Source organism: Onychostoma macrolepis, chromosome 03 (assembly GCF_012432095.1).
Source record: "Onychostoma macrolepis isolate SWU-2019 chromosome 03, ASM1243209v1, whole genome shotgun sequence".
NCBI classification, from domain to species: Eukaryota; Metazoa; Chordata; class Actinopteri; order Cypriniformes; family Cyprinidae; genus Onychostoma; species Onychostoma macrolepis.
The window spans coordinates 20,686,988-20,699,275 of record NC_081157.1 but is presented as its reverse complement, the minus strand read 5'-3'; the positions used below and the strand labels follow the sequence as shown (position 1 = coordinate 20,699,275).

General features: G+C 40.3%; 1 protein-coding gene across 1 annotated transcript in view; it reads left to right on the top strand.

The window, feature by feature from the left end:
* The window catches only part of grin2ca (glutamate receptor, ionotropic, N-methyl D-aspartate 2Ca), a 69,384-nt gene extending 63,665 nt beyond the window's left edge, over positions 1-5,719 (top strand). The window contains 4 exon segments of the mRNA XM_058771587.1: positions 990-1,150; positions 1,249-1,436; positions 1,511-1,743; positions 3,346-5,719. Of these exon segments, the coding sequence (XP_058627570.1) occupies positions 990-1,150; positions 1,249-1,436; positions 1,511-1,743; positions 3,346-4,935 (2,172 nt within the window). The 3' untranslated portion in view covers positions 4,936-5,719.
* Positions 5,720-12,288: the final 6,569 nt, after the last annotated feature.

Below are 12,288 nucleotides of genomic sequence, written 5' to 3'. Positions count from 1 at the left end.
TTACATGGATACATCACTTTGAACAGTGCACTTCAAAACAAGTGCCGATACATAATACCTAGAAGAAATTATTTTTTCTACATTACTTTTTAGCAGTAAACTTTTGGTGCGGTCAGGGCCACAGGACAGATGAAAGACAACGCTTATGCTGTCAGACGACAGCAAACACACTTAGAATGACGCATTCACTGGCACTGGAGTCCGTCACATGCGCTCAGCCGGAATACAATCACGTCTACTCGTTCCTTAGAGACTGTTCTCCTTCATTCACACCAGCAAGGTTACCTACATTACTGCACAATTATTCATGGCTTGAGTTCTGAAGTGCTGTCTTAGTGGCTATATTACATTTATTTGATATTACATTAACAGCACTTAATGAGCATGGCCAGAATCATGTAAAAACTAAATGAGGAGAAGTTTAGCAAGGGAAAAGTAATATTGAAAATCCTCGGATGTTTGGTCAGGCGTCTGAGATAATTTCTCGTCTTTGTGAGGACAATCTGAGGTTCAAATGTTAGAATTTAAACAGAGCTGAGAATTAATTGACTGAGAAGCACTTGGGGCTTGAGACAGAAAAGAGCATTGATGACCCAGTGGCTTTGGTCCGAGTGTTATCACTGCAGCCATTTTTTTTCCTTCCTGAGGATTAATTTCAGTCATATTCTTACTTGGAATTAGATTGTATTTAAAGTGGCATTTGCAGATACAGAATCGTGAGAATCCTTGGATGAGAGTGAAGACGAAGGCTGAACCTAGAATAAATTCCCATACAGAAATCCAGCTTAAAAGAAAAATCAATCACACTTTCCAGCAGCGTAGCTTTCCCAGCCAAAAGCCATTACTGGCGTATCTAGTGGTCCTGGAATCTATTAAAATGCATTAATCCTTAACCAAGTAACTCATCCAGGGATCTATTTTTACCACTTCTTTAGCACACACTTGGACTAAATTTAAACATGCTAACTTGTTGAAATGCTACCTTTCAGTTCCAGAAACCGCAAGACCAATATCCTCCGTTCCGGTTTGGGACCGTGCCCAATGGCAGCACAGAACGAAACATAAGGAGCAATTATCCCGAAATGCATTCCCACATGGTTAAGTACAATCAGAAAGGTGTGGAGGATGCGCTCAACAGCCTCAAAACTGGGTGTGTTTACTGTAATTGTCTCTTGAATCTTTGAAACAAATCTGTCCGCAGTGTATTATCTTTTCCACTAATGTGTATCGTTTCTTTACTGCTAACAGAAAGCTGGATGCCTTCATATACGATGCAGCTGTGCTTAACTACATGGCCGGTAAAGATGAAGGGTGTAAATTGGTGACAATCGGTAGTGGGAAGGTATTTGCAACAACAGGCTACGGTATCGCCCTTCAGAAAGAATCTCGCTGGAAGCGCCCCATAGACCTCGCTCTTCTCCAGTTCCTTGCTGATGGTAACTTCAGAAACATACTTTTGCTGGAGGAGCTCTGATTCGTAAGTCTGACGGAAATGTATTATGTATTACAGGTGACACTCAGAAGCTCCAGACAGTGTGGCTCACTGGTATCTGTCGTAACGAGAAGAAGGAGGTGATGAGCTCTAAACTCGACATTGACAACATGGCCGGAGTGTTTTACATGCTTTTAGTGGCTATGGGTCTCAGTCTGCTGGTCTTTGCCTGGGAACATCTACTGTACTGGAAGCTACGGCATTCTGTCCACAAGTCTGAGCGCTTGGACTTCCTGCTGGCCATTAGCAGGGTAAATTTTATGTCATCAATATTCTGAAATGAATTTCACTTTTAATCTTTGGTGTAAACAAATTGTTATGCTTAGAACAAGATTACAAATCCATATATCTATAATGCAAAGTAACTCATTTAAAATGATGCATTTGCAATCAGCTCTTTTTATTTATTTATTTTTTTACCAAAGCAACTTGTAAGAACATGCATGTAGCAAAATATATCAACAAGAACACAGTGCAAATGAGAATTGTACAAAGAAGGTTTAAATGTACCTTAGCAGAGACTTTAGAAACAGAAACGTGGCGAAATTGATGTTCAGGGGAACTCCAGGCAGTTAACGAGCACAAAAAGTCAAGGGAAAAGCTGTTAAAATTAAATTTGGGTCTTAGGGTTATGGGCATAGCTGTCAAAGTCCCTTTTAAGTACATTCTTAAGCTTAACAAACTTGAAGACCTCATTTAAAGGTGGAATATTACAAATGCATAGGCAGCTGCTTTTCTATTGGCTAATTACAGTCACTTTCAGAGATAACTATAATGCTGATAAACAGAGAATCTTATCAGTCACTGACAGTTCTCCAGGTAATTAACCACCTGTAAAATCAGCTAATAGAATTTTGATGTGGTAAAAGTGAGTACGACTTTAATTCATCTAGCTCATTGCAGCTAAATTATAGCAAATCAATTTTGTGAGACCTTTGCCATTCACTACTGTACTTTGTGTTCTAGTGTTTTAAGACATTTTACAGTCAAAACAATAGATACAGTAGGATGCGCATCTCCATAACTGAGGCCAATGTGATGCCCATGTTGATGCATAGGCAATGATACGATACTTTAAAGATATATATGAAGCAGCTACAGATGCGATGCAATACAATTCACCCCTATTACGATGCATTGCGATTCATCATCACAATACGTTGCAATGGGGAAAAAAACACTATGCAATACAATATGGTATAGATAGTTAGTTTTAATTTTTGGTTCATTGTGATTATTTACTGGAAGAAGCAGCTCTACCTCTGCCATGTTAATCTACATTTTATGTGAGTCTCAGGACACGTATTACATATGAAATATTCGTCACTAATTATTGGTCACTTTCTAAGTTTAGCGCATCTACTAATAATTATATATTAATAAATCTGTTTTTACTGGTGCAAATATGTTAGAAACGATGCATCGTGATACAAATGCCAACTTGTACCAGATGCTCACTTTTTTTAAATCGATGCATCGCTTTGTTAACTTTTATGCCAGTGCACCGATGCAAATTGGTGAAGCTTACCATCCCTAATACAGTAGCTTTTAAGTAGATTGATTTTAGGCAAGGCAAGTTTATTTATATAGCACATCTCATACACAGTGGTAATTCAAAGTGCTTTACATAAAAGGAAGTAAAATAATCATAAAAAAAAATAACAATCACAACAATAAAAACAAGGAATTAAAAAAATAATAATAATCACAACAATAAAAACAAGGAATTTAAAAACAAACATTTTACTATATTGTGAGATGAAAACTCTAATTCTGTTTGCCATGGCACGTAGAACTTTTAGGTGGATGCGCTTCAAAATGCCAGCCTCATTTTTCCTTATTTTTCCCTGAAGGGAATCTACAGCTGCTTCAACGGTGTTGAGGACACAGACCGTAAAGGGAACATGCAGAGCCCAGATGTCACCACCAGTTACACTCAGGCCAACATGCTGAAGATGCTCCAAACCGCTAAGGACATTGTCTCATCTGCGAGAGTTGAAAACTCCCTGGACAATGCCACAAAGACCATCGAGAACTGGAGTCGACGTGATCCAGAGGCAGCCAGACCTAGCCTTCCTACCTGCCTCATAGGGACGGACTTCAGCCATAGCCGCCTACCCTGCATCGCCAGCGTTACAGACAACCACTCACCGTACCCTCAAAACATGGATAGCACCAGTCAGCACTTGTTGGAAAAGCCTCACATGGGAACACGGCCTACCTCACTGCGCTACACACTTCCCGCACGCACCAGCCACCACCACATCTACGAACGAACGCTACCCATATCTAGCCTCAGCAGTCCCCATATTGCCATGAGAGACCCACCACCTCCCACAGCCCCGAAACCCCACGTGTATGTGGACCAGTCCTGTCACCACCCTACCTCTCGCTACGTCTCTTACCGTGACTTTCAGGTACCAGACATCTTTGTGGAACACCAGGAACCTTCAGGAAGCCATAAACAATACATGGCAGGTCTGGGTCGCAAAAAGAGGTCCCATAGCTACGTAGCAGCATCTCCGGAAACTCGCCGAAGGGACGACTACGATGTTCCCCAGTCCTGTCTGGCTGAGCTCAAAAGCAACCACCTTGTGGAAAACCATTCCCATACCACACCCTGCTTGAGAAGCCACTTCCAGAGACACGGCTCTAGCTGCAACTCCTGCACAAAGCTTTATCTAGAACCAGAGATGGATGACGTTCCTCTTCTGGGGAAAGATAAAATGAACCGCCGCGCCTCTTTTCTCAGGGCCACGTGGGGTGGTGACAGGATCCGGCAGCTGGATGAGAAGCCCTCCACCTCTGCATCCTCTACCAGCTGCATCAACATGCCCGATCTATTCCCTCGAGTGGTGGTGACCAATCCCAAGACTTCGAAGATGTACGGCACCACTGGTAACAACTTACGCTACAACATGGCTGTGGAGCCAGGCTATTTGGACCCAGCCCACATGGGCTCCTACCCGTACAAGCCACAGAAGTTCAAGTACTCAAAGTCCATCCGCCTTCCTTCATACCGGGAGGCAATTCTACAGAATACGGCGGCCCTTCAGCGCTCCTCTTCCACACTAGTGCACGGACACTACTCAACATACCTGAACTCTTACACAGATCTGCCGGTGTATTTGGGTCCTCTTCCGCAAGGATCTGCTCACTTCCATGAGCATTCCAAAGACACGTGCCACCTGTTTCCATGCGTCAACCATTGCGCTGAAAATGCCGCCTTGGTTCCCCGGTTAGGCAGCAGACCTGTGTTGTACCAGAGCACTGCTGTTGGAGGCTACGTTGGGGCCGGGCGCTCAAACGAGGAGTCGTTGCACACTGTACCGGTCTCTTCCGTGCGCAGGGACCGCAGGCAGGTTCTAGTGGCACGGAACGTACACAGTCCCTATGCCCCCCGGCCCTGGGGTAGGGTATCTAGTCTGGAGTCAGAGGTTTGAAGGCCTTTGAAGAGATCTCCAGAGACAGTTTCCCCCAAACAGTGAGGGAGAAACGCTGGGAACTGCTAAATGAAGTCAAGCAAAAAAGATAAAGGTGGACTAGAGGTGGTAATCTCAGTGCAATAATACCCTCAGACAGCAGGGATGGGACGGGGGAATGTACAAGTGATTACTGTGGAGACTTGTTTCAGTATACTTAAAAAAAAAAAAACTAAAAAAAAAAGGAACAAGTTGAAAAAAACGAACTGTTCTTAATCTATAATCTATTGATTGTTATTTAAACTGTTTTTAAATGCCATTACACCAATTACACTCATTCTCTGCAAACAATTGGATGTAGCATGTTTTAAGGCAGCTTTACAACCAAAAGGGTTTGAATTGAAAATCTGGTTTTTATTTATGCCAGGGCATTCAACCATTTTAAATCTGGAGAACCACTGGAGAATTTTATAACATAGCCACACAAAAATGTCTTCCAAGAATTTTCTAAATCCAGGGGTTTGAGAGAGCCATTAATTGTCCAATTTTGTCACTCCACTGATGTAATTCAGATCCGATTTCAATAATGGTGAAGAATTGATTTGCCATCTGTAGTTCCACAGCAATTTCACAGTTTAATAAATGATGGGATGGCCTTAGGGCCAAATGAAAAGAACTGCTGTCTTTGTGTCTTCTACAAAAGTAACCAAGTAGAGTGAAAACGATTCATCAAACAGCTGCATGGTTAAGTAATTTCTTATTTTGATGCATTGAACCAAACAAGTTGAATTTAAGATCTCACATCTTCTTGCACAGACAATCTCCCAAAAGGCCTTGTGTTACCAACATAAAGTGCTTATCAACTGTGAAGTAATGGGGATTTATTTTTGAAATTCAAAAATGTCTAGTAAAACAAAGAATAATGTCCTCAGTAATGAATAAACATGTGGCATGCTTTTACAAATCCTCCCTAAGCTTTTATACAACCTTTTATAAAATAATAACTAGCCTACGAAATGTACAACCTTCTGAAATCTCATGCATTTTGCACTGAAATGAATTGCTGGTTACTGGTTAGTAATGATATAGACACTCTCCTTTAATTTTCTTGCTCCCTTAAAGTCCTTGGAAATATACAGCCTAGACAACCAATGTCTACAAAACATTGCATGCATATATACAGTAGCCACATAAATGTATGCCAAGATTATATATGACTAGGACGAAAAATGTTTCATGAATACAATTTCACTCTTCATTCGCTCTACATAGTGGCAAATGCATTACTATTCATACTTGCCAAATGGAAAAACCATTACATCTGCAGATTCTGCTGCAGGATTCTTATATATCAGTACAGGGAAATGCATGGACTGCATTAAAAAGGCATACACGGACACATTAAACATTTTATTTGCTGACCTCCTGTTTTGAAGCAGCCCATGGTGAAGTCGACGCATGGCGAGTAGGTCAAATGCTGACTCAGCACGCATGTTGCATGCTCTAGAGAGTGGTTTAATCCCTCTCGCCTTCCTATGTCTTTAAGATGTGACGTGGGTTGCTAACATTCATCTTTCCTGTTGAGCACCGTTGGGGTCTTAGCCATTCCTGAGGGCCCCAAGAGGACTGGAAGAGCTCCAGCACTCCGCCTGTAAAGTGCAAAGGTCAGTATAATAATGATTGGACAAATGGGCTGATTGACCCTGGGGAATAGTATGTTTAATCACACTAACTTAGGATGATGCACATCTGGGCACTGAGCCAATCAGCAGGGACATGATATCGACCTATAGTGTCCACCCACCTTCATTTAGTACCCTTGAGACGGAACAAGATGGAAAAGTGACCACAAGAACAAGGCTCTTGAATGAAGAATGAAACCTTGAACTCTCCTTTCGGCAGTACCAGGGTTTGGTAGGGAGCGAGAGATAGCATGTGTAACAGTGTCATTCAAAGCTGCTGACAGAGGAAGCTTTTCATTAAGAGAGATTTGGTCTGTGAATGTGTGCAATTCATTTTGCCGGTCATTGTTATCAGAGCAACTTTATCTGCCAACTTCCCAATCACAAGATTTATTGTCTCATCTCAAAAAGAGAATGCAGTTGGCATGCAGAAACAATCTGAGGCTTATCCTCTCATCTCCACACTCCGATCTATGATGGTGTTTGTCTGAGCCACAACATGAATAATTGGACATTGGCAGACACTAGTCAGATGACTTTGAGGCTCATGAATGTACATGAGTGGGAGAGAAAGGCGCGATGATAACTGGGACATGATGGATGGATCGGTTTCATCAGGTCATGCGCAGCACCTCTGATGGGCGGAGTTTCAGGGAAGAGTGGGCGTGGCTGAAGATCAGAAGTTTAAGGTTTTAACGATGACCTCTGAAGGAAACAAACGACATCAATATTGAAAGCCCTTCACTGCTGTGATTTATCAAAGCTTGATGACACATCTGTTCTTCGGGCGATCAATTTGTAAGCCTATATGAGCTATCATTTTTCATAACCGCACTGAGGTGAAAAATGGTTTCAAGAGGCCTTATTTAATTGTATCTAATAAGAAAGGTGGGATTGTTGACATGGCAGATCATACAATGTCATTAAGGCTGTGATCAATGAATGCTGAATTCTGTTAAACAATGTGAAACAGGAAGATTTTGAGATTGCAGATGCACCAGGAACCACTGAGGGTGGTGGTGGTGGAGGGAACAGGACAAAAACTGCAGTTTTAAAGAACAATGTTGAGAAATATTGATTTTTAAAAATCTGAAGTGTCTATTTTTTTAAAAGATTAAAGATGAAGTATGTAATTCCCAAACAAAAAATAGTCCCGCCCCCTACTTGCACCATTGGTTGAGCCAAAACAAACAGAATAAGAGTGTCTTAAACTTTCGTGAGTGGGGAAAGTATTTTAACATTGAAGAAATAACAAACATACCATGCAAAACTCCAATCTCAAAACTTATCAGGTAAAATACTTTCCTTTTTTTATTTTCAAACAAACTGGATACACAGTATGAGCTTCAGTGTCTTCACTGCCATTGGTTCGCATCACGTCAATGCTCATTTGCATAAAATATGGACACGTCCACCTCTCATCGGCCACCCTTATGTTGCTCCAAATCATTGAAAATCCTTTCATTGAAAATGAATTACTTCTGGTTGATTTATTGCTGCATATCTCCGTCAACGTAAACACAATTCATTGTACTATACCTGTTTCTGAACCAAACCAAACTCCCTTCTGTTTATGTTTTTTTTCTTTTGCAGTTTGGTATTTTACTTCTATATATAAGCTTTTTTAAACATCAATACTGCATCTAGGCTATAACACACAACCAGACCGTATGAGCCAGACACTATAGCATTAATGCAGATAGTATAAGACCTCATCAACAATCTGCTTGGCGTCCACCCAGGTTCCAACAGACCCCGGCTGCAAACTATAAGTACTGCCCTTTTCCGTGTGCATTGGCATGAGCCTTGATTTTGTGGGCAGATGCCATGACATCTTGGGGAGCTCATCAGTGTGCACCATGAGTGAGATGGCACATGGGCAGTAAAGCTGGTGTCAATGCAGCGAGCAGGGCAGCGGCAGATTGCGGACCATGATGGCATCTGATCTTCATCATTCATTACTTTACGGGTGTGCAGATGGGTCTGGCTCCCATTGGGAGGTCCCTCTCTGCTGGTCACTCAAATGGACTCTCACAGCTCTCATGGGTGGTTAGAGATGAGCTGTTCGGATAATGGATAAAATGGCTCAACAGATTACAGCATGATAACTATTCATGCATTCTGTGAGGAAAATCCAAATGGTGCTTGCATGTGAAAACATCGGCACAATGCCAGCGTGTTGCTATGCATTTGATAAGTTCTGAGCAGTATTTAATTAAAAAGTTTTATTTTAATCACAGTCATGGTCTAGCTTTTAAATTTTTGTAATGGCATCATGTTATATTCAGTCAATTTAGTCACTGAAATGTTTTAATTAAGTGTAAAATTAAAGCAAATGTAAAGATCGTATATATTATTTTAAACATGCATCAATATTCAACAAAATCAACATGTAAAAACTTACCTTGTTTTGAAGTCTTCAGACTTTAACTGTCCATATTTAAGCGCTACTGTAGCAAATGTTTCAGTTTACCATCTTTATTGCCGTTCAGCTTCAACTCACATGAGACAGTTTTCAAAATGACTGACTATAATCATATTCTTTATCATTGGAGAAAAAATAAACCTTTGTTGAATATTTATGTCAGTAATTTCAAGTTCTATGTCATTTAGTGTGCAGCATATATGAGTATTCGGTAACACTTTATTTTGATAGTCCACTTTAGACATTCTACTAACAGTAAGTAACTTTGCAACTCCGTGTCAACTAGCAGTCATTAGAGTATTAGTAGGCTGTCTGCTTGATATCTTCTAACACTTTATTTTGATGGGTCCACAACATACAACAATACTGACTATGAGACACTTTGCAAGTATATGTCAACTTCTTCTACTCGCCCTAAACCTACCCTACTGAGAGTTAGTAGACATGTAGATGCAAATTAGTGAGAATTAGTTGACATGTAGCTGACACATAGTTACAAAATTACATATAGTTAGTAGAATGTCTAAAGTGGACTATCGAAATAAAGTATAACCGAGTTTTCTATTTTCTGGGAGTCAATCCCAAAATGGATCATTTTTCAGATTACGTGGTGTTGGGATTCAAAAGTCGATTCTGTGTTCATTACCCTGATTTCCAAACACATCCCAGAAGAGCCCTACTCTATGGAACCCCTAAAGAGACATGGTGATGGAAAAAATAAAAAATAAATCTCTCATAAAGTACTGCATTCCCCTAGAAATTTTGTGTTCTCTTGCAAAAGCATGAAATATAGTTTTTGCTCCCACCTCACATAATTTCCATCACAGAAGTTTTGCAAGCGAATACAAAGTTTCTCATGGGAATGCAAAAGTACAAAAGCACTGAATCACAATGTGATTAAAAAATCAATGTGGAAAGAAAACAAATAATGTCTTAGACCTCTTGATTCACTGGAAATGACTCTTGCAATCGAAAAATCTGCAATCAGAATCAGAACAACACTACAAGATATGGCTTGGTCCGTCCATCAAAGTTCGAGATTACAGAGTTGTCACAGAGTGTTATACCAGACTGAGACATAACATCTATTTATTAGCATTATACTTCTTTGGGGACAATTCTTTGCTTCTATGACTGGGCAAACTGGCAAACTGCCATCCAATGAAGCGACACATTGTTGCTTAACCAACAGTTGCTTGAAGAACAGCACTTGAAGAATTCGTTCTGATGTGTTGAATCTGAGAGGTGCCTTAGTGATCTTCTATCATCTCATCACGTGTTAATTTTATGATACTCCTATATGCCAAGAGCTACACACACACAGTAATTGATATTCTTCATACAGAGAGCAGCTATGAAACAGCATTCCCTGCACATCCTCACCCTGAATAAATTACCTCACACTCCATAAATTTTCCCAGATGTTAAGAGTCACCTTGAGAATAGCTCTCCGGATCCTATCAGTAGAGGAGGAGTGTGCGAGGAAAGAGAGAGAAATGGCTTGAGGCTTGAGAGAGGCAGGACAGCAGACAACACAAAATGAAGAAAACTAAGATTAGAACTGCATGCTAATGCAAAGCATGTATTGTGTACACATTCACAAGCAAGCTGCCAATCTGATGCTTACATTTGACAATTATTGATTTTAAAAAAATGCAAGAAATAGATGAAAATAAATGGCAGATTAACAAAATGATCTAAATGTACAATATAAGTTAAAGACATCTGCAGTCAGGGTGGAAACTATCAAATTATTTCATCTGCCATTATAATGAAATCTCTTTGAATTACATTTAATTGGGGTTTTTTCTTATCAAATAATGATATGTAATTAATTGAGATTAATTTGATATGGTGCAATTAAATTGATTACATTATTTAATCAATTGACCACCCTAGTTCAGAATAAATCAGTGAAGTCAGTGAGGTCAGAGCAAAGGAGCTGTTCTAATATATCCAAAAATGTCCTATTCATTTCTCATGCAAATAGAGCATGAACATTTCTTGGCAACACACTGGTACTAATTTATATCATGTCTTCCAGGGTTTGAACTCTCGGCTTATCAGCCTAGACCTTTAGCCAGTGAATCATCACTGCACCTCTATGCAGGCTAAAGTTACTGTATATGGACTATAGAGGGTAAATTTATAGGTAATAGTCAGAGCATACATATTATTTAAAAGGACAGTTCACCCAAAAAGAAAAAAAAGTAGACGAATATTCACACTACTCGTTATATGCAATGAAAGCATATAGTGACCAGGACTGTTCAAAAAGCACCATGAAAAGTACCCTCACGCACTGAGTCAAAGTCATACGGTAACAAACTGAGATCAAAGTCATTTGTGCATGAGGACATTTAAACTTGGAGCATCAAGTTTGGCATCAATGTACTGATTTTTCTTTTAAAATGTGTGCAATCTCCTAGATCTCCAAATTTTACATGGTTTTACTAACGACAATGGGATATACAACCATATGACATATTGAACAGATTGTAGCTCTATCCCTCACAGCCTCGTTTTTATCCATGACAAATGAAACATGGCGTCTACTCTGATTAAAGTCTATATGGAGCTTCTTCTGAAGATTCCCGTTGATGTCAGCATTGATTGATTTTCATTTGCATAGCATAAGCATGGAATCTAATTACTGCCCGCTGTTATTATCTCTGAAGTCCACACTCTCAGAGTTGAAAGCATCGTAGGGTGGGTTCCTGGAAACCATTAGCAGAGTGTTACAGGAAACCCTAATGTCCTTATGTGGCACTGATGCCTAACGCCGAGGCCACCAACTGTTTCAGGTCATGTGACGGAGCCTAACGCCAGGCGGATGTCCAGCTGCTTCGGGCCACTGGGTTTAATCCCTTGAGCGTGGCAGACCGTGGACACATACATACATATATACATGTGGGTGGACATGTGTATCTACTGATGGACTGGTCTGGGCTGTGGAGAATGAATGACAGAAATCCTCCTCCCTTCAGCTTTCTGTTCCCTTTCTTCCAAGTGACCAGTGATGGGAATAACGGCGTTATAAATAAACGGCGTTACTAACGGCGTTATTTTTTTCAGTAACGAGTAATCAAACGAATTACTGTTTCCCCCGTTACAACGCCGTTACCGTTACTGACAATAAAATGTGGCGTTACTATATTATATTATTAGAATTACATTTTTCAGTTCATCTGAATGGATGTGCAGTGTAGCTGTATTTGATGTACCATAAACTCTAGTGTGAGGCGCACTACTCGCCGTCGCTTTCTC